Source organism: Aptenodytes patagonicus, chromosome 5, assembly GCF_965638725.1.
Source record: "Aptenodytes patagonicus chromosome 5, bAptPat1.pri.cur, whole genome shotgun sequence".
Classification (NCBI taxonomy): Eukaryota; Metazoa; Chordata; class Aves; order Sphenisciformes; family Spheniscidae; genus Aptenodytes; species Aptenodytes patagonicus.
In genome coordinates, this window is record NC_134953.1 from 18,240,650 (window position 1) to 18,263,994 (window position 23,345).

The 23,345-nt window shown below is 44.8% G+C and overlaps 1 protein-coding gene across 2 annotated transcripts in view; it reads left to right on the plus strand.

Moving 5' to 3' along the window:
• The window catches only part of SUFU (SUFU negative regulator of hedgehog signaling), a 99,168-nt gene that overhangs the window by 60,462 nt on the left and 15,361 nt on the right, over positions 1–23,345 (plus strand). The window contains exons 7-10 of one of the 2 annotated variants that reach the window (XM_076338919.1): positions 803–959; positions 2,509–2,620; positions 13,340–13,474; positions 14,966–15,104. In XM_076338919.1, coding sequence (XP_076195034.1) covers positions 803–959; positions 2,509–2,620; positions 13,340–13,474; positions 14,966–15,104 — 543 coding nt within the window. The remainder of the gene's footprint in view (positions 1–802; positions 960–2,508; positions 2,621–13,339; positions 13,475–14,965; positions 15,105–23,345) is intronic. The other variant, XM_076338920.1, reaches the window with a different exon arrangement.

Genomic DNA, 23,345 nt, shown 5'->3' on the forward strand with positions numbered 1-23,345 from the left:
CACGTCTCCTTGGGAAAATGCATGGTGTCTGAGAGTATCCAGCCGCTTGTGGTTGGTGTGCAATGCCTTCCTAGACCCAAACGGTGGTTACGTGCTTGGAAAGCCCAACTCGCAAGAGAGGGAGTTTGTGTGTTTTGCCGATAGAGGAAGCTATGCAAAAGCTTTGACATTGTGCACAGATCTGTGTCTCCTTTCACGTTTGTCCTTTACTGAACACCCCAGCACACTGAAAAGCAGTGGTTGTCCAGGCAGTTTGCAAATGATGAACTCTTGTGTATGATGAGTCTCTCTGTGAGCTGTTTTCATTGTGGGACTCCTTGGTAAGTTTGGAAAGGGATCTTAAGTTTAGTTATTCAGGAGTTTGTTATCATTGACATATAATAGGTAGACTGCCAAGCTGTGCTTCATACAGGTATATACACTGTAGTGTCATAAATACTTTGAGTTGGTGTAAACTGGAGCTAGCACTGAAAGAGGCAATTCTATATACCCCAGGCTGCTGATTTCCAGCTCTGTCTTTCCCTGCTTTGTGCCTGCCGGGGCCACCTAGTAAAGCAGTGGGGAAGGGGTAGGAGTTCAGACCAACCTGCTATGGAAAAGGTTTGTTCCAGTTCAGACCAGCTCCCTGATTTGGCTCAATGGACCCTTAGCTGATACGTCAAAGCACAGGGGCTGAAGAGTAGAAACTGGCCACCAAGGGGGGTTATGCAGGAGCTGCTGAAGGTTGGGTTGAGCCAGGGTGGGTTCCAGCTCAGGTTCAAGCCACACCCAAAAAAGTCTTGGGGTTTTGGATCTTTTCAAGCAGGAGAGAGTTGACAAAGGGATTGAGACAGATGGCTCAAACCTGAGTGGAGTGAGTGCCAAATGTGCCTGGGATGATCTCAGCCGGCCCCCGGAGGATGACGAAGACAGCAGGAGCATTTGCATTGGGACCCAGCCGCGGCGGCTCTCTGGGAAAGGTAAGAGGTCCTGGGCTAAGTCGCCGTTACGGCCTTTTGGCTTGTTTTCTGATGGGTCTGGGCAGTGGGCTGAATCACACAGCATCTCGGGGTTCATAACAAACACCACAGTTACTGGAAGGCTCAGTATGTCTTGGGGGAACTAAATGAATTTTGGTGTGGCCTCTGAGGAAGGCAGGAGAGAGGAAAAGAGATCTTTGCATTGTTTTGTCTAAATGTTTCTTTCAGTTTTTAGGCTATTTCTAATCTAAATCTGCAGAGTTAAACTGAGCGCTGGGTGAAACTAGGACTGTAAACACCTGCAAGGTGAAGCAACAGCATTTTCCCAGGCTGCGTTTCCTTATTAACATTGTCACTTCCTGGGTGGCAAGTTGGACTGACACTGCACGTTGCTGTAGCTGAACTCAAGTGATTCTTGCAAACACGGAACTCTGGAAAGAAGAAACAAAATACAGTGGAGTTCCCCTTTGCAGTGAGATGCCATCTCAGGGTACAGATGTCATAGCCATTACATATGCTTGAAATTATTCATGTTACCTTTCAAGTGGGTGAAGCAATGTAAAATTTGAGGGCTTGAGATTTCCTGGAGTTAACGATGATTTCCACAGGAATGGTATCTTGGTTTTAAGTCCATGGTAAAAAAAAAAAAAAAAAATATTTAAATGCATATAGGGTTCCTTCTGGCTTCTGTGCAAATGTTTTGAACTGCACTGGATCTAAAAAGGCTATTTTCCCTCAGTCCTGCAAATGAAAAGCCCAAGGCAGGTATACATGGTGATATTTGTATATCCTTCAAAAGATTTTGAAATAATTTGGATATTTTTTTCTCTACCCGATTCTCACATTTGTCAAAAAAAAAAAAAAAAAAAAGAGGAAACTTCTAAGAAAGGTAGGAAAGCATCCTATTAAAGTATTTGGCCATTAGACATTATAGGAAAATGAAAAAGTAAAAAGACTGCATCTGAACTGCATAATTTGCAGTTTATTTTCAAATGTGAGCTTGAGGCTAAAGTTTGCCCTGCATAAAATTCCTTTCTTTTGTGAACCTTGTTGTAAATTAATCAACAGATTTGCAAAGCCAATTGCAAAAACTCGGGAACCTTCTTGCACTTGTTTGGTAAAGGAACAAATTCCTGTTATGCCTAATGGGAAAAGTGACTTCCAGCACAAAGGCTGGAAGTGTCAGGAGGTTCTGCGAGAGCTGCAGAAACAGCAAACACCTCATTTATAAAAGGATACAAAACTACTCAGAATTTCCTCATTAGGAGGGCTCAGTACCAAAGGTTCCAGCTGTCCTTGCCTGACATAACATCGCAGCCCAAACCAAGAGAATTCAAGCTGACTTTATAAAGTGAAATAACTCCTAAGGTGCAGGAAGAGCTGTTAAGAATTCGCCCTTAGCATCTCTTCATTTCTTTCTGTAGGGGAAGAGTTTAGATGAAACACCATAGAAACAGGCCTTTAAAAAAAAAAAAGGAGCCAATATCTCCTTGTGTCTGTGATGTTTCTGGGGACTTTAAATCATGTTAAAAAAAAATTCTCTTTGCAGATACGGAGCAAATCAGGGAGACTTTGCGGAGAGGGCTTGAGATTAACAGCAAACCTGTTCTACCTCCGATAAATGCACAAAGACAGAACGGGTTGAACCACGACCGAGCACCGTAAGTTTCACCCTGCACACTCAGATGGTGGGAGGAGGAGGCTAAAGAGCTCAGCGTGGAAAACAAAGTTAAAGCTGGGTGGGAAAAGACTTGGCAAGGGGAGAGGAAGGCTAGCAGCAAATACTTGCAAAGTGCTAGGGTAGAGGGAGAAGAGGAGTTCAGGTTGGGTTAATGGGCTAGTACTCAGGAGGACAGATTTTGAGAGTGGTTTTGGGCAACCCTTGCTAATGCAGAGTGGCTCTGGCTGTGTTCTGTAGAACCTGCTGTTCACAGTGTATGGTGTTTGAAATCAGACTGGACTGAGCCCTATAAAATGTACTGTGGTGAACAGTGCTATGGTATCCAAAGAGCTAGGTGGCATAGATGAGTGTTTGCTGATATTTTTGCCTGAGCGTTTTGTTTTCAAGCTCATAATTACAAACGTTTTGGTTAAAATACTGATTTTTTTTTTTTTTTTTTTTTTTAAGTGACACTGATCTTGCCTTGCTTAAGCAGGCAGGTACTGGCAGTAATTACATGCCAATACCACCCTGGTCTCTAATAGTTTGTAGAGTAACAGGTGATTTAAGTGGGACTACATAGGCCTGTAGATCTCTCCTCCTTTGTAACTTTTGACTTCAGTGAATCTATAGGAAATTACCTGTGGTTTCAAGCCATCTGCAGTATCTGCACTTCTGTCTTTTTGGGTTTCTCCCCTTCCCCTCTTAGGCTTATTTCAGTTGCTAGTTAAATGTCTTCCCATCAATTTTAATGTTTTCACCTAAATGATACAGAAAGGCATGCATCTTTGCTGCAGTCTTTCATCTTGGTATTTCCTTTGGTTTCCTAGTCTCCAATGAACATTTGTGCTTTCTTATTCCAAGACTAAAGATCATCATGAAATCAGCTTTTTCCTGTAGTGCCAGGCAGGGACAGCATGCTGCTCTGTTTCTTCCTTAATTCAAGCATTTCATGAGAAAAATATTCCTTATACTTGGTTAGGACCCTGATGTCCTTTCTTGTTCCGTTTTGTGGGTGACTTCTGATTTGCCTTACGTATGAATGTTTCTGAGTTGCCTAATCCTTTGGGGGAGGTGGTATGTCAATTGCTGATGCTGTGTACTAATAAGTAATATGAGATATTGGTGCTTATTAAAAAAAAAAAATCTCAAGTGGCTTTATTATTGCTTTGGGAATAATCTTACTTTTGCTATATAGTAATTATATGGAGCCAGATTCTGACCTGACTCAGATTTTGAGTAGTACTTCCCTGCCTGGAGGTTGGTCCCATTGGCCCCGCTGAAAAAAAAAATTATACCATCTGATTTGCACGAATCACACCCAGCCTTGGAAGGCTCAAAAGTATTGAGCAAGATTTCTCACAGATGCTGGGCTCCTGCATGAATCTGCATGCCCACTAAAAGCTCTGATTTCCCAGTGGCTGGGGACGACCAGAAACATTTGGGGTGCACATCAGGTCAGGGAGGCAGCTGATGGGTAAGCCTTAATGCTGGGAGGCAGTTGTAAAGCTTTCTTATCTAAGCAACGTTATTCAGGGTAAGATAAGCAGAGATACGCTCAAGACAGAGTGGTGGAAGGTTAGCAGAGGTCTAAGATGAAGCACACAAATATTTACCTGGGTTTTTAACCATTCTGAGACAGAGAGGAAGGCAGGTCAAATTCAGAGCCTCATATCTGTGACAGTGCTCTTTGTTGCAAATCTCTCTTACCTGTAGCAGCTGCGCACCCACCCTACCTGAAGCCTGAGTGGTAGGAATGGCTGGTTCCCAGTGTTTGCCTCCTGGAAGATCAATACATTTCTCTGAGGTCTATGGTTACCACCATGGAAACTGATAGCTAGCCTGTTTCTCCATAACAGTTAAGGAAAGAGAGCTGTCAGCTGTGTGTCTTGCCAGTGGTTACTCTGGTGATAGTGTCAGAGGGATAGAGGAGATCTCCTCAACAGCAGTGTGTCCTAATACTTTCTTCCTCTACCTTACTGACTACTTTGAGAGGAGTTTGGAAGAGGTCTTTTTCTACTTGTGCAGTGGTTTCTCCTCTCCAATTCACGTAGCAGATACAATGGGACTTGTTCAAGGCATTGACCATACTGAGGGGTGGTTTGTTCTGGAAAGCAGTGTTAACTCACAACCTCTAACTAACTGGTACTTAGATCAGACCTGATGATTACCCATACTGTGGCTAAAACATCGGTCAACATATTTTCCAGCACAGTGTGGTATACATGAAGCAGCAGAAGATGATCTTATTAGGTCTCAGCCTTTCTTAATACGCTGTCTCAGCATGTCTTAGGCGTTTGAGCAAAGTTGCTCAACATGCTGTTAACTACATGAGCATGATCTGGAGACTCTCGTCTCCAGCTGCTGCAGAGGGATGTAACATAGAAGTTCAGCTTTTGCATGTAGTAATATATCTGCATCCATGTTCCCTACAGGTACCTGCACAAAACCCAGTGCAGATACAGTCATTTCATAAGACTTACAAGCACCTGAGATGAAGGACAGGTCTGCACATAGATCTAGTCCTTCTGGTGCGATCCTTGCTTGGGCCTGGTAGGTCTGGGACTCAGTTCTGTCCTTCACTGTAAATCTTGTGTAATCAAAGGCAAGTCATTTAGCTATTGAGCTTCAGTTCTGAATCTATAAAATGGGACTAATAACAATGTCATCTTCTTGAGGCACCACAAGGATAAATATGTTAACGATTACGAGGTGCTGGCTGATGGGAAGCAGGCTTGTGTGTAATCATATCCTGCACTGTACACACCAGACCATAAAATAGCAAACCCGTGGTTCGTTGCAAGGGTCCTGTGAATAACTGGTGCATTAGAAGCTCCTCGGGAACTTGACAGAAACACTCTGTTGGAGCATGGTAAATTGTTCCAAATCTACTTTCCATAGGGAGGACTGCAGAACCCCAGGTTGTCAAATTTGCACCCAGCTGACATTAGGATGTTAAAGTCTGACACGGACTCTAATGGCTTTGTGCAGAAGAGGAATGTGCTGTTTATTTATCATAGATTTGCAGTCACCAACTGCTTTCCTAGTAGCTTTCTTCCCTTTCTTTTATACTAACCCTACCACCCACACATAATAATCTATCAGGGTTTAAAGCAGACAACCTGTTTTGCATTCAGCGTCACAAAATAGTATCAGAAACACTCAAACTTTTGAGTATTTATTTGTATAAAATGTGGAGGATCCAGATTCCATACAGATTTCCCTGTCTTTGTGTAGTTACAGTTTTCAGCGCTTACGCAAAAGCCTCACATTGTTTCGTTGCAGATAGGGCTTGATTCAGTGTTCTGGCTCCAGCAAAGCACATACTTACATGTTAAGCATGCATATTACCAGTTGTTCACTGTCCCAGAGTCCTAAAAAAAAAAAAGTTCCTTTGAGAAAAAGCTGGTTTCTGTCAAAACCCTGTTGGGCAGCTGTAGTACTTTGATTCATTAGTGTTATTACTGTAGACTGTATAGCCCTTTCTCTCCTAAGGATATGAATAAAAGCACTCTTAATGCTTAAAACTGCATTGGACATCTGTTTCTCAAAATGACTGTTAGCTCAGTTCATAAGCAGCCATTAAATCAGTTCATACGCATTAAACAAAAGAACATGTAAATTAATCTTTGGAAACATGACTAATCATTTCGACCATAGGTAACGTAATACTCTTGATTACTGGTTGGAAAAATGAGGCGCATATGAATACAAATGTACTTTACAGTGGCGCATTATTTATTTCTTAGGACTCATGAGCTTAGTAGGTGCTGCTCAGACAGAAAGGCAAGGCTCCCAGTGTCCTGAACCGTGCAGATTCACTCTTGTTGGATACGGCAAGCTGTTACCCATAGGGAACGTTTAGATGTCAGATTAAACACTGCTGCTGTTAAGACCTCAGTGGGCTGGAAGCTCCAGATGTCAAAGTTCAATGACACTTGTGGAGTCTTGCTTCATTCGCTATTTAATTTCTTGATGTAATAAGTTCTGGGGCCGAGTCTTTAATTGTCCCTGGCAATTAGCTCTGTGCTGTCCTGTGAGGTAGGCGAGTAGTATCTCCACTTTATAGATGAGGACAGAAGAGTTAATTTGCCACAGTTGCAGTGAGAGCCAGGGTTGGGATAGGGGAATTCTTGACCTTTTCCACCCCTCAAGGGTCCCCTTGATCACGCAGTGTTGCTGAAAGTGATGTTTTTCTGCCCCTTGGCTGACTCAGACCGTTCTACTGCTCCTGTGAGCTGAGGCATGGAGTAGAAACCTTAGAGTTAGCACGCTGCATTACTGCACGTGTTGAGGCTAAAATTATTAGTAATTGCTACATTTAATTGTGCCAGGATTCAAGTAATGCCCACGTGCATCCCCAGTGTCTGAAGGTGAGGCTTGAGGGGTGGAAAAAGGTCTCCCAAGGCTGTGTTACTTTGACAAGGCTTTTCCAGCGTCTCTGCTGTTTATCGCTCTCCCTCTTCTTAAGAAGGATAAAGTGGTGTGGTTCAACATGCCCGATTCCAGTATTTCCGTCTGGGATTTGCTAGATAACTGTGCATGCGCTGGTCCCCTCATACACAGCGGTCATTTGTCCAGGGACCCACAACAGATGCCCCAGAGACCTCAAATCCCATCCGCATTCAATTTCCAAGCCGAAAGACAGGTTGAGTCTAGGGAAACCTGAACATATGGTAGCTCTGTGCCTGTGTGCTAATTCCATCGAGCCCTGAACAGTTCCCAGCTGTGCAGGGAAATGAAGGCAGGTTCCTGGCAAACAGAGCAGGGAACAACCCTCCGGCAGGTGGGGCTGGCAGGACTGTCCTGGCTGTGACCTTCTGGTGCACTGCACCCTGAGCATCTCAGGTTGTTGCCCTTCCCTTGTGGGAAGAGGGAGGAGTTGTGTCACTCCAGAAGTCCTCCCGGGATAACCCCAGACTGACGCAGTGTGCCTGGTTTGGAGCGCATGAGTAACAGTGGCACCGCTTGCGGGACTGGAGTTCACTGCCCATGTAGTTCCTCTCGCTTGGTAAATAGGGCATGCCGATTTCTCCTTTCAGTGAGTAGCATTGGGTTAATGCACATTAACAAGCTCCATCTGAGCAGCATTTCTGAGGAAGCTCTGATGGTAATATCAACATGTAGGATTTGCTTTGAGGCAAGTCTGCACTTTGCTTCTGCCCGTTGCACTGGGTTTTGATTGCTGCTTTACTTGGGCAGAGGGAAGCTGTTGTCTGTGTAGCTGGTTTCCTGTCTTCAGTTCTTGGAGGCAAACTTTTACATAAAGGGGAGCATTTCAGTGTTCTCTGAAACTGTCTAGTTCTGGCTAGACTTTCTGATTCTGCAACCACTAAGCAGTAAGTTTCCAATCCAGTCCTGCTTATTTAGGCATGCTCTCTCATCGAGACGCCATTCAGTGGTGTCTTGCTTGAGTAAGGAATGCTGAATGGGGGGAGGCAATATACTTTAGGGAGTGTCTCTCAGCATGAGGCTGAGTGCTGGGTGACAAGCCTGTGAACTAGGAAAGCAAATATCTGGAAAAACAGTGTCAGTAGAAGTGCAGAGCGGTCACCATGCTAATAATTTGCACTTCTACATAGCTTTCTCCATCTAAGAATCTAAAAGTGCTTTGCAAACATTCACTTAATCCTTGCAACACCCCTACGTGGAAAAATGTCTCAGTTTTACAGTCAGGGAACCTGAAGCATAAAAAGAGTTGTTTGACTTTGCCCATGAGTCTGCAGGGTGCCAGTGACACAGCCTAAATCTCTCAATCCCAGTTCAGCTGCAGGTCTGGAACAGTCTGGCCCCTGCAAGCACTGACAGTAGTTATTATGCAGCTTTCAAAAGGGATATGTGAGTGGCAAGAAGATTGTTGCTACTGGCATTGTCCTTGGAGCCCTTCTGTGCCAGGAAATGCACACAGAACATCTTCACCGTCCGGTTTAACCAGGATGATGAGCACCCAGGTCTGAGCACTCGAGCTAGCCTTTTCTCAGTGTGACCACAGCAGGAGCTGTGTAACCGTGTCCTCCCCGTTTCTGCACTTGCCTCTGTGTCTGTGACGTGTCCTGTAACTCTGTGTGCCAAGATGCTTAGGGCTCTTTCCCACAACTGCTGGTTTGCCCTTCAGGGGAAACTGTGGGAAAGACACTGGAAGATTGCCAGCACTTAAGTGATCTTTGACCATATCTTCATTAGGGAGTGAGGAGGTTTGAAATAGCCACGGTTGGGAAGGGAAGAAAGGAGAAAGAAAAAAAAAAAAAAAAAAAAGTGGTCCAACCTTTCTCTCCCAGCTGTGTGAGCTTGCACTAATGGTTTGCATTTGGTAACTCATGGTGCTGGGTTTTGTACCAAGGAAGCAAGGAGCAGTGACTGTAACTCAGGTTAGTAATGCAGTGGGCACCCACTCCTACAAAGAGCCCCGCCGTGGCCAGCTTCTACCAGCGTGTCCTTTGTGATTTTGGTACCTGGGAGGGTAACTTGGAAATGCAGCAAAACTATGCTCCATGTCAGCGGCAGAGCTTGGAAGGGAACTGAGACCTCCTTCCGTGACAGATCCATGAGATCAAACGCTCTGATCATAAAGCAAAACACAAATGCAAGAATAAATAAACCTTTCTTAATCCGATCAACCTGGTTATTCTTGAATCCCATAAAATAACTGCCAGTGGGGTTGCTTGAGAAGAGGTTGCTATAAACATGACATCAGGAGGGGACATCCAAACTTTGTGCAACCCAGTGATTGCATTGGCGATTTTCCAAGATCCCCATGGGCTGCTGCTAATTGGCATAAAATTAAGCAGGTTGCAGCCACCCTCATCTTTAATACAAAGAGCTCCAGGGAGGCTACAGGTTCCAGCGTGTGGCCGCTCACATCAAGAAGGAGCACAGCACGCTGGGACGTGTAGTCTCCTCGGGCCCTTTCTCCCTGTTGACAGAGGTCTGGGGAAGCTGCAGGCCACATGGGACACCTTTGCAATGGTTTGACAACCCCTCTCTCTCTCTCTCTCTCAAAAAAAAAAAAAAAAAAAATCAAATATGGCTTTGGTTAAGTTCATGGACTGTTAATCAGCATTCACGAGATTTAAAAATAAAAAAACCCCACAAACATAATTTCCTCCTTCTCTGCTCTGTGCAGAAGCAGACTACTGGTAGAAACTGAAGCTGGAAAAAATAGTTGAAAGTCAGCTAAAGTCACCTTGGTAACTGCAGCAATACACTTGCCCAGAACAGGAGACATCAAACCCAACTACAAACAGCTTTAAAGAAACAAAAAGAATGTAATCATCTAAAGAATTAATCTGACAACTGCCCACGTTTACACCTCCCACAAGCTCCCAATCAGAGGGAAATGCGCTTTAATCTCTTCCAGCTCCCCTCCTGTTTCACAAAACACGAGATGTGCAGTCTTTAAACTGGGGCATTTCCGGCATGCTGCTTCCATTTAAATCTACTGCCTTTCCTAATGCCAGCAGCCCTGGCTTTTGCAGACTTGTTTTTTCTGGACACTGAGAAACATGAATTTTTTTGTGTGGGTTGGATGAAGTATTAAATCTGGAATAGACAAAGTTTGCAACATTTTACATGATAGTCAGCTAGATCTTAGTCATAACAAATAAAACTCCACTGGCTTTTGCTGCTGATTTATTTGGTGATGGGGTGGAGGAAGCAAAGGCTTACGGGTAACTGACAGTCGTAAAACCAGGGATGTTAGTGTTAGAAAGCAAATTTTTTCTACATTTTCTTCTGAGGCTGAAAACTACAAGCTGTGGATGGCAGCATGTTACGACGTGAACTTTTTATTAATAACAACCTAGAAGTCCTGCTGACCCTTCATCTGGGCCATCACCCTTTGGAAAGGTCAGCACAAGGATTTCCATTCCCAAAGGGAGAATTTTAATGGGTCTTGCCGAGTCCCTGTGTCATGCGACATGTTCCAGAGTCTGAAAGTGATGGCACTGTGGCCTTGTGTTGTGCGCAGTCCACAACATGTCCAGAAGTGCCCACCACAGAGAACTCTGGTTTAGAAGGGTTTAGCTTAGATAGAAGGTTATTTAGTTTCTGCTATTGGAGTTTCGCCCGTAACGAAATTGTGTGAACTCCACTAAAGTGAAACAAGAAACACAGAGACCGTGACTATTTTGGAAAAGTTTTGTGGAAAGGATTAATAATTTCATGTCATTCAAAGTATTAACTACCATTTTGCTTCACTCCTTCACCTTTTTGACAGAAGGGCTGGTTACTTATTAATGTGAAGTCATAATTATTGACAGCCTTAAAGTCATGACAGTTCCGTTTGATAGTTATACATTAGTCAACATCTTCTCTTGAGCGTGTAATGACAAACAGCATTTGCTGTTTTTAATAAGACTTAGAAAGCTTTGCCCCTTGCCTCCAGAATATTGTCGTCATTCCTGTTATTGCATTAACAACCGGAGGCTGTTCCCCTCTGGACTGCAGCCCCATTGTGCTAGCAGCTGTACTGGCTAGCACGGTGGGAGCCTAAAGAGCCACCTTCAGCTCGAGAGGTTTGGAGCCCAGGGGTATGGGGAACTGTCCTGCGGCTGTCTGTCCTTCCGAAGCATGAACCTGCAGTAGTGATTGCCTGGGAGGCTGTGTTATGGGACGTGCCGGGCGCACTTAGGTAGTCCAGGTGAGAAGGGCACAGTCTCTTGTCTGTAGCAATAACATTGCTGTAAAACTCCTGATCTGCTTCAGGGTGCGTAAACTCTGGAACTGCATTTAACAAGTGCAAGCTTATGGCCTGCTTGAAAATCATGCGTTGCTAATGGCTGACCCTTTTGGTAGGGATTGATAAATGAATGATTGGAAGTGGTAGACCTCAGGCTGACTTTCCCACAGCTCACTGTGTGTATAAGATCTGATAAGGAAGTTGAGGCAAAGCTTAGCTTAAGGTCAACTGATCATTAATCAACTGTAACTGTGCTTCTCAGGTAATCAGCCTGCAAAATGCTGGCCTACTCCACTCTTTGAAGACCCCACCTACAAAGAGCTGTAAAATGTTTGCTGAAGTAGATTAAACACAGCTTTAAGTGCCACCTATAGACTACAAAGCATGTTGTGTCTTTGCTTCAGGGTTAACCCACCAGGCTGACACTCTGCTGACTGTCAGTCCATCAGCCCACCCTATGTATAAGCTGTATCCTGACCTACTGTGTCCTTGCTGGGTCCATTATTGCTTTTGCGTGGTGCTAAGGCAGAACATGGTACACATTTTACAGTTTTTATTTTGCGGGGAGCTGAGCTGCTCTGATTTTTTTTCCTGCATGTCTCTGACCTGGCCATGCAGGGTATTTGCAGGAAGACACTGTGAGGTATCAGTTTTGCTTGTATCCTCATTTCAGAGTGGGCAGCTCAGCAGCCTGGGTGAAAGGCTCACCTGGGACTAGGTGACCTGGCAGAGGCAATAGGCTGATCTGCTTTGGAAGCCATGCTGAACTGTATTACTATGTGTGTGGTGGATGGGAGTAATTTTGGGACAGCACCCAAATGTAAAATCAAGTAGAGGTGTGATCTAAGTCAGCTCATGAGGGTCAAGCTGTTTCTTTACAATTATTTCCAGATGTATGTTAAAGATGGCTCCGCTTGGGTGGAGGAAGGATCCAGGCTTGTTTTAACAGTGTTCCCAAATGGAGCCACAGCCCCATAGCCTTGTTTGGCTTTTGGTCTGTCTGGCACGACGGAACCACATTGCAATATGGCATCTTTCAGCTCCCTCCTGCTTTCTCCGTCCCCCTCCGCTGGTGATTCTGTACTATAGAAACTATCTTAACAAAGACTTCTCTTTATCAAGTTCATGTGGAATGCTAGGTCACAAAAATATAAATCACATATCAGACACATCAGTCCATGTCATCTGCAAAAATCGTAACCCTCCCCGTCCTTCATTCTTTGTTCTGGACTATCAAGCAAGGGATTACGATGATGCTCTTTGAACATATAAAGTGTTTATGGTCAAGTATTTTGAGATATACCAGGATTCTGTCTGGCAAAGTTCCTAATCATGTGACAACATAACCTTTAGTCATAGCTTCACAATATGCTGGCCTTGCAGAAATGAATGAATAAATAAGAAAGCAAAGCTGCATTGTCTTAAAGTAGCCCCACTTACAAGGGAAAGCAATCTGCGGATGTCCTACTCGTCACATGTAGAGTCCCATCTTTTGGCTGTTGCACATGATGCTGGTGGAAGCGGAGTGTTCTCAAAACCTTTTGGTTGAACTGTGAAAAGAAATTATTTGGAGACAATTGTAGGGATGCCTCAGACCTCAAAGATATTTGAGCAAGGGCACAAGGGACTAGACAAATCTTTCCTGCAGGCCACTGCCTAAAAAATCCTGAAGATAAAGCGGAAGCAGGAGGGAGGAGACACCTAGTAATTCTTCCAAGCCATTTTATAGTGGTTTGGGGTTTTGGAGAGTGTAGTTTTGCTCCAGTTCTTCCCAGAAATTTTATTTCTTGTATGCTGGGAAGGGATGTGCCATGTGTGTGCACCAATTCAGATCCTAGGTCATCAAATCAAGAAGAAGAGCTGTATGCTGCGACTGGTAGTCTGAGGGAGGCTGCGTGTCTGTAGGGGTGATGGAAACGCAGATGTGTCTTTGTAATAGTTTGCTCCTGTGTCCTTCAATATTTGCACAATTGCTCTGAAACGCAGCAGAAATAGCACACAGCACTGGGAACCTAAATATATGCATTTTGTCTCTTCTCTTAGAAGCCGTAAGGACAGTTTAGAAAGTGAGAGCTCAGCAGCTATCATTCCTCATGAGCTAATCCGCACAAGACAGCTGGAGAGCGTACACCTGAAATTTAACCAGGAGTCCGGAGCTCTCATTCCCCTCTGTCTAAGGTGAGTGAAGTCTTCCTCCTCCTCAGCTTGCGCTAACATGCCGCTTTTGCCTTGTGGCATTGTTTCACCATACAGACATGCATGCAATGGGTCTTTAAAGGCCAGAGTTGAGGTATTTTGCCAAAACACATTAGAAACAGATGATTCTTTGCATGTGTGTTCGTCGTGGTAAGATTGTTTCTCATTCTTTTTATGTCCTCCAGCATATTTTGAGTGCTGAAATAGTATAGGGTTAGTATAGGGGGGGGTTTATTAGTCTAATGCTGGCAACTCTGTGATAAAGAAGGGATGTTTTACTATATTCTGTCAAAGAACACTCTTAAGTTGTTAATTCTGGCTTATGGACTCAGACACAAGTGGTTGTGCAAAGCCTGTTTGCAGTCAGTTTATGTATGCAAGTGTTTTTTAGACAAATTATGTCACTTGCATGATTGAAGGAACAAAACATTGCGTGCATACTCTACATGTTGTCTTTTGAAGGTTCAGGCTGTGCATAGCGCTGTAAGTGACTTTTCTAGGTTTCCACAATTTCAGTCAGCACTATTTTTAAAAATGCCTGTGGCAAACGTAGTCCTTAACATAAAGATGAACTGTGGGGTAGAGACAAATGATTGCAGGTGATCGAGTTACTTTAGCTTAATGAGTTACATGTCTGTAGTATCAGAGTTATCAGCAGCAGGTGCACACTCGCCTGTGCCTGTTGAGAAACCAATGGGATAGTTAACACGAACATGTTTTATTTTACATCACAAATGTGTGAACAGTCTGTCCTGATCAGTTACCACAGCTCAGCTGACCAGCAGTAATTCATCAAGCAACTGTGACTCTGTTAGGTGCTGTGTATCTTACCTGAAGTTTTCCCCCTTGCATGTTGGAAGCCCTGCATGCGTGTCACACATGCTCTGAGCCTAAATACCAGAGCCATGATTTTCCCTGTGGAAAGCACTGAATGAAAAAAAGGGAAGTGATACAGAAGATGGTCATTACGTATATTTTCTAGGCATTTGCTTAAGTAATACAGGTTACATTTGTCAAGCACCAGGGAAATGGATTACTAGGTATTGTCACAGTAGGTAAGTTTGGCCCCACCAATGAGCCTGCTTAGAAATGCGTCTTCACATTCCCACATGATGTGCAGTCTGGATTCTCTTCTGCAGTTTTCATCTTACTGAAAGAGTGGCAGTCCCCTGCCCTTACATACATCAGCACCTCATCATGGGGATAGGCATGCAGTGGGATTTAGATGTATTCTAGTGCTGTAACAAGGCCCTGAGATTAGGGGGGCAGATAAGGGGGAACTCCCTGCCTCAGAAGGAGGCTTGTGACCTGCTTTGTGGAGCAAATCATTCATATATTCCTGAGAAATTAATAGTTGCTGCCTTCAAAATGGTTTCCCGTGCTGATGGCAGAAGCTATAGTGATGTATCTTCATCGTTCTGGTGAATGCTGTTCACACCCTCTCAATTCACGCACATGTATTTTATTCCCCAGGGGAAGGCTCTTACATGGACGGCACTTTACATATAAAAGTATTACAGGGGATACAGCAATCACGTTTGTATCAACAGGAGTAGAAGGAGCCTTTGCTACAGAAGAGCACCCCTATGCAGCACACGGACCTTGGTTACAAGTGAGAGAGCCTCCTTCCTTTTTCTCCCCCTTCCTCCTTTACTGTGACCTAAAAATGATTCTGCTAAGGGCTTACGTGGTTTAAAAGCGTAACAAACCTGTATTTTCTGCCACAACTTCTCTCATAGCTCTTGCATAATATTTTCAGTAATTACAGACTCAAAAAATAATGGTGAACTGTTACTATTTATATTAATGGAACTCAAATTGATAAGCAGTGGCTGGAAAGTTCAAAAATCGTCTGTGAATACAGTAGTGTCCATTTCCTGGAGTTCGCGAACACTTTACAGGCTGTATTTACTCTTGATTTTTTCCGGAAAGGAATTTGGGGAGGCAGAGTGGAATGACCTAAACAAGAATGGAGCCAGGGCGGAAGAGCTAGAAAGCTGTGGGACTGTGATCCTACAGAGCCAAGATCTCGGTTTTACATCATCCCTACCAGGAGAGCAGCACAGAGAGTACAGCTTCTTTCAGTTTTAGCTCTTTCCTATTGATTCTTTTACAAAAGCTCGTGGTTGCTTGAAGCACCCACACGTTTTCTGCACCCAGATTTTTTCTGTATCACAGATTTTCCTTGGAAACTCCCCATCTGCTTGGTGTTGAGGGTCAGCCCTGCAGAGCAGTGATGCACTAATGATTTGATGGCATAGCGCTATTCTAACCTTGAATTTCTTCATGGTTATAAACATATTGCGAAAAGAAAAAAGCTTTGCGGAATGTGTTTATGCAGAAAAGCCGATCTCTGAGGGACTATATGCATGCAGTACATCTCTGCCTTCACTGTTACTGTGGCATTCCTGCCTCCCCTTCTGTTTGTAAGGCAGGGGGGTGTTTTAGCATCACAGTGTTGCAGTTAACCTTCCAGTGACTTGTTTTCAAGGCATTCCACTGCCTGTATTCATATGTCTGGAGGACATCATACCTTGAAATCTCTACGACTTGTAAAGGAGCTGATCTTGGCTAGAATCATCTTGTGTGTAGGGATTTTCAAAGAGCTTGTGTGCTTTGATTGTACTGACTGGAAAGTGCAACACTCCTGTAATGATTAACAGCAAACGGTCAGGTTTAAGGGTGGGTCATTTGCTGTTGGTTCCTGTGCTTGCCAACACATGATACACAGGGTCTTGTGACTGTGTTAACTCCAAACATAAGAGTGTTTGTTTGCATTTACATCACATCTCCAAATGTATTGATGTGTAGAGTAGTCAGGTAACCTCTAAACAGTGAAGAATGGCAATAATTAGGTCACCATTCAGACATGTAACTAATATTAACCCTTATGAACCTGTTTGCTTCCATGCCTGCTGAAAATTATGGAAGTTTTTTGGAGTTGGTGGGAGGGAAAGATGGAGAATTGCTGGCTTCTGAGGGGTAGGGAGAAGCAAGTTCCCTTGCTTGTCTCCTCTACACAGGGTCAACATATTAGATCTTCGCGTCTGATGTGACCGGCTCTGCTGCTGGCTCCTGCCCCGTCCTGTGATGAGAATGAAGGAGGACAGACTGGGTGGGGGAGGAGGGGAGGCTAAAAGCAGCCTGGGACAAGAGGAGGAGCACCCGGTTGTGTGAGATACATGTGGGAGTGTCTGAGGCTCTTGGCTTAATATGCAATGGGAGGCTTGATCTGTGCTCAGCAGTCCCTTGTGGTGTTGGGAGCAGAGGAGGGGAGGTTCATGTGGCTTTACTTCAGAAGTAAAAGAAGTTGTGGTGCACAAAATTTCCAAGGAGGCGAGCTGTGTTTGGTTTAGGCCCTTGCAGCCTGGGCTGGCCAAGTTGGCAAGCCCTGCAAAGCTTTCACAGCAAGGCCCAGAGAGGATTTTCCTCCTCCCTCGCTTGGGACCCCAGGCACAGCGATGAACTCCAAGGAGAGCTGGTGGCTGAAAGCATATCACTGCAATGCAGGGGCGTGTTGCAAAGACAAGTAAATGGAGGGACCGTGGAGAGGAAGAGAGATGGCAGGCATCTCCTCACGTGGACTTTTTCCCTATCTTAGGGGAGGAATAAGAGCCTGAAAAATCCTGGCCTCAACTCTGCAGCAGCCAGAGAGTGACTCCTCTTGAGCCTGAGCTTTGGTACAGTGAAAGCCCAAACCTGCAGACTAAACACAGTACCTCCTGTTTACATCTCGTGGGCTGGAGTGGAGCATGTCCAAGGTGGGACAGGCTGGAGAGCTGCTGCACAGTCTATCAGCCCCCGCTGCCTGGGCTGAGCAATGAGCTGAGAGTCACTGGGCTCCAGTGGAGGGTTAGCAGATGACAGGAGTTTGGCAGGTCCCAGTGCCATTCCTACCAGACAGGTGTCCGTATCACCACTGCAGCTGGTACTCGGCAGGAGCCGTTTTAGCAGTCTCAGCAGAAAAGGCAAGGAGTCATTAGACCACGGAGATTGTATGCCCCATTTCTATCAACAGTCTTTCCAGGTCACGTTCGAGGCATGTTAGTAGGGGAAGCCTGTCCTGCTGCTGCCCATGCTCTGGGGATGATTAGATTATTTCATTCTCCAGAGCTGTCAAATTGGCACCTTTCCCAAGTACTTGGATTTTTTTTTTTTTTTCATTTAAGTAACATTTAATTAGTTCTAAGAAGCTAAATTCTATTAAAGGTCTAAGCATGTCAGGCTGGTTTATTTCTGAACTTCTTCCACTGTGTCATGTATTGTTGAATAGGGAAATTGCTTTGACTCAGAAGCATACAAACATATTCAAGAAGTCCTCCTTGTTAACACTAGACTCCTGTTTATATGCTAGTTACCGTGGCAAAGTCTCTGATGTGTAACACTTGCATTAACATTACACATGATCAAAGGCTTCTGCGGTTCTTTCTTCCACTCCCCCTTCCCCCAGTGCTGTGACAGCAGAGCCCCCACACTGCCTCCTAAGCACCTCTCCTCTCCTTTCCAAGGGGTAGATGTTCCAGATGCACAGAGAAAGGCTGTGCAGGAGGTGTCTGGCCCCATGTTGGAGAGTTAAGGATGCTGATCATGCAGACAGACTCTGACATTAACTGCCTCACAGTGACATTCGTATTCGTGGTGGAGTGTCCAAGGTTCTTGGTTCAACATCTGAGCTGTGCCAAGCGTGCAGTTCATCACAGATCAACCTTGTTTGTCTCTAAACCTATCCAAAGCAAGGTGAGGTTGTGCGTGTGTTCTCCCTCCCTCCCTTACTTATGTTCCGGCAGATGATAGAGACACTCTGTTGAAATGTGTTACTGATCAAGCCTGTCCCAATAAAGTTGCCTGAGCCTTTAATACATATTAATATTATCCTGGGGTAGTTTGTGTCAAAGCCTGTCAGCATGCATCATCCTTTGGGAATTACCATCATTAAGTCTCCAGTGATGGGAGTCAGGACATGCTTCTGCAAAGCTCCTCTGCTTTTATGTGGAGCTCTTTGCCCATCTAGCACAAAGCAGAGTGTTCTCCCCTCCTACCTTGCTCACCTGGACTGCTTACTCTCCCCTCTGGGGAGAAGGAGGTTTGTTTAACACTACCTTTAGATAATTTCTGCTCCTGCTGCTTTAGGCAGTCATTGTTCTAGGGAAGAAGATGACACTCAAGTCTTTGATCATGTGCAACGTACATGTTACGCATCAGATATTGCTGCAGACTCTGACATACGAGCCAATACAGTGCAGTAAAAACAAACCTGTAGTTAGAGTCCTCGTTAACTGCAAAATCTAGCACACAGAATTTAAGAAATATCTCTGCACTTCAGCCTTGCCCCTGTTACACATGTGTATTTCGATACTATATTTAATTGAAGGATCACATATATTTTTTACAAAGCATGCCTGCCTCATTCAGCGCACAAAGATGCAGCGTATTTGGGGGATGAATCAGGAGTGTGGAGTAAAGTAGACTCTTGCCTATAGGACTTCCACTTCATTCGTTTGTCAAAATTAGAAGGTGTGTAGTGAATGAGGCAGGTAATTGCAGAAAAATCACAATAGTCTGATGGCAAAGCCTGTTAAATGTTGCCCTGGAGAATTGGATCCTGTCCCTGCCTCTACTACTCTGTTCGTTCTCAATGCTATTCCAGAGTCTTAAGCTAAAATGTTTTCAGGTGGCAAGTGAGTTTGTGTTCCTTGTTTTCTGGGTGGCCAGCTCAAGACCTGAAGTCTGATCTGTGTTCCCAGTGGCAGGAGGAGGCTGGGAGGAATTCCTCTGTGGGTACCACTGTACCCTGCAGGGCTGAGTGGGCTGGAAAATGGGGACCTGCAAGTCTTGAGATGGGCACCCGCGAGAAGTGGACGTTCAGACTCAGTTTTCTTTTCACTAATTTCCCCCCGTCTGTTCAGGAAAACCTTCTTCCAGTCATCCTGTGAAGATTAATTCAGTGCTTGCCAAGCATTCCAGCTCCACAGATGAACACCAGAAACAATTTCAGGAAGAGATTAAAATTTGTTCTTGCAGGTCAGGAGAGAGAAAGGATCTCTCTGGAGTAGGGGGTCAGACTGGGAGTCGAAGACCCACGTTGAGCTCCCTGCTCTTGCAGGTTTTCTCCGTGACTTTGTTAGGTCTCTTAGATTCTTTTAGCCTCCCTCCCCCATCTGCTGCACGGAGAGGAGCGCTTCCCTGCCTCGCGGAAATGTGAGGCTGAGCGTATCAGAGGCTGTGAGAGTGGTAAGGACAGAAAGATTAGGTACTTCCAGTGTAATCCATGCTGGCAGTAGTCGGATGGAGCGTACTAAATAAAGGGGAAGAGCGTAGGAGGGAACAGGGAAACAACATGAATGATAATGAAAAGAAATGATGACTAATGCTGCATTCAGTGAGCAGAACTGTCCTGAGGACTGAGCAGGGCAGAGGTCTTGTGGGAGAAAAACGGCAGGCGATCCTGTGATTACAGATTTGTTTTGGCAGACATATGCTGGGGCCAAATTAGCATGGGGCAGGCAATCCCTGTGCAGCCATTTCCAAAGTTTTGTATGCCCGATGTTGTTGGTCTCTGAGTGTAGAGGGTTTTTTTCCAGGTAATTTACTTGGTTTCAGAACGAATCCTGTTAGGCAGATGGAGGCTACGGTTCATTTGCAGTTGGCACCCTCCAATTCTCAGCACAAGGTCTGTGTCTCCGCGTGAGCTGAGGAGCTCACAGCGTCGGTGGGGTATTATCCTCTGGTACCAGCCGCTGCTGGAGGATGGTCTTTGCTTGTCTCCCATGCCAGTAGGTTCACAACATCCAGCAGACAGCATGTGGATGCTGGGGCTGTGGAAATGGGGTTCTCCTCCAGCCTCCCTGCCCTTTGTGTCACCTCTGGCTTTGGCCTCTGATCTGCCCTCCATCCTGTTTTTCTGTGTCTCTGTCTTCCCCTCATCCTGGCCCGTCTCTGCTTTCCTCTCCTCCCCTTCATGCAAGTTGGCAAATTCCTTTTCCTCCTCCTCCACACGGCCTGACTTCCAGCAGAAATGCTGAGAGCACCGGAGAGTTTCCCTGCCTTTAGTCCTGATGTGCCTGGTGCCATAGCAATCCCTCGCTGCTCAGAGGAACGATCAGAAGGAAAACTACTCCTTAGCTACCTCTGCCCTGTGTTTGGGGCAGAGCTGCCTTGGGCTGGGACATGCTCAGTGAAGAAGGGCTCTTCAGTACATTTTTCTGCCTTTCTCTGAAAGGCTATGGACAACAAGTGACTTTCAGAGGCTTCTGACTTGGCAAAGCATTTTCACGATGGGGAGAAAGACTTTCCCTTGACCTCCAGAGCGCTTTTTTGCTAATCTTTGTCACCCTTCTTGTAAGGGGTGGTTCTCGTGCTTTGCAGCAAAATGATCATACGCATTTGTTAGTACTGTCAAAAAATACTTTTTCCAAAATACCTCTCTAAGACAACTTGATTCCTTTTTCCCTCAAAACCTTTTAAAAAAATCAAAAACAAGGCATCCAGCATGGAAAAATAAGTTGAGGCAAGGCATCCAGCATGGAAAAATAAGTTGAGGCTTAGGACAGCAAGGTCAAACTTCTCATAGAAAATGTTAAATGTGCCTGTAGGCAGGATAGGTACATGGAGGCTGTGGGAAGCATCCAGCATTCAGGAGCTATCAACATGTGCTATCTATGCTGGCAGTCACGGTGGGTGAGGTGGGGGGATTACTGTGAGCAGGGTCATGGGGGACGATCCATGCTTTTGGTTTGGCAACCTAAGTGAAAAATCTGGGAAAGAAGATCAGACTGAGCCCAATCTTTAAATATTTTCAGTTTTTCTTGCTGAAACAAAAGCCTTAAAGAGACCAAAAGCTGAAAAAAAAATCCTTTTGTGTTGAATGAAACCAGAAATAGAAGGTTTTCTTCAATAAAAACAGGAAAAAAAAAAATCTTGTTTTGCAGAATGGAGCTGGAGTTGTTAGAAGTTTCGCCTTCTCTAATCAATATTTGAAGGATAAAACACTCGTGTAGGATATGAGAAACTCATATTTTATTCTTTTCCTTTTATTTGAACCCCTATTTCTACTTCTTGGCTTTATGGGCACCACAACTATAAGGTATTTTGGTTCTTCCTCGGCTCATCCAATTGGAGTTGTTCCACATCATATAAAATACTGAATTAGTCACAGAGACAGAGAGCACAAGAGAATGACTCTGTTCTGGTAGAGTTAGGACATTCCCCTGGAAATGAGCACATCTGGTTCTTCTCTCTGCTGTACCACATGTTAAATCATTTATGCACATTGGCATAATGGCAGCAGCAGAGGTTCAAAGCAATGTTTGAAAGAGCTACTCTGATGCTTGAGATACTCACTTATAAGTGGCAGCTATGGATTGAGTCCTCTCCTGAAGAGATAGGGATTGATTTTTGGTCTCCCCAAACTTGAATAGATGTGTTATGCCTAGCATGGTGAGTTTAAGGACAACACCCATAAACTGGTTTAAGTCGTGCACAACTACAACCTGCTCTTCTCCAAAGCAGTTTTATGCATCTACCCCAAGAAAAACTTTTTCAGAATCTTTTGGGTGGCTTCCCCCAAATTCTTGAGCGGGTCTAGGAAATCTAAGCTAACACTTTTCCAGTAAGTTTATCGTCTTCCCCAAACACTCCCCAAAACCTCACTGCATTATCCCTTTGTGTTCTTCTACCTCACTGCTGAATGAGACACTGGAAGAAACTTACACTAGGGTAGAAATGTCCCGTTAGGTCATCACAATCCTCCCCGTATCAACTCTCCTGCAGCATGTTCTCTAGTACTTTGTCCAGGCTAGTTTTGGATGAGTCAAGTTCTTTCATCCTTCTTAAGCTGACTGACTATCCTGCCACCTAATGCCCCTCCCTTGCTACTCAAACTACATTTTGGCTACTTTGTGTAGGTTTTCTTCCACCCACTTGGAGCATTCCCTGAAATGCCTGTTCTTCTGTTGCTTTTTCACTCTGAAAGAATTGGTATTGCCTGTTGTCTTGGCTCCCTTGTCAGCCCTCTCCCTAACTGAGCCAAACTTTATGTGTTCACTCAAAGCAGCCCTGTCTGCAAGACGGATCTCGTCAGACTGGGCTCTGAGGAGCCCAGGTCCCTGGGATCAGCCTTGCAGTTGGGAATGTCATGGAGAGGTCCCACAAGGTCAAAATCTTTCAGCATCATCATATACTTCCTCTTCTGGGATTGTAACATCGCGGTGTGAAGCAATAGGGTCCCTGAGGCATCTGTGAGTGGATGTTTTTCCTTTACAAGGAGAGCTGTGAATCTCCTGGAAGAGCAACAGTGGAATTTCCCATCAAAGGTGTTTGTTGCAATACTGGTACCTTTGAGTCTGTAATGAGAGCTGTGGTGGATTCAGGCAGCAAGGTGGCCTTTCCAGACACTGTCAGGGCTGGGCGTGATGTAGAAAGATGCAGTGACAAGGCCTCTGCCCTGAACCACCTGCAGTCAAAGCAAAGCAGTGCGAAGAAGACCAAGCCAAGGGGAGAGCAGAGAGATGGGCTTGGGGACGCTTGTGGCACAAAGCATGATTCATCAGGGGGTTTTACTGGTGATGTTTAATTTCAGTGGGAAATGCTGATGCACTTTAACTTCACTTTTTGCTGTGCTGTTGACAAGAATTAAGCTGAAACATTTTTAGGGCAAAGGACTCGAAAAGTTGCTGGATGTTTGCAGATGTAACAGATGACATGTGGCTTAGGGTACAGCTGCTCCACCCATTCCAGGCATAGCACCTGGATGGATGAACAGTTTCTTAGAAGGGTTGGTATGGTTTACATAGGGGTTTATTGTAATGTGTCCCCACCTTCTCTGGCTGCGCCGTACAAGCCAGCTTTGTACTAA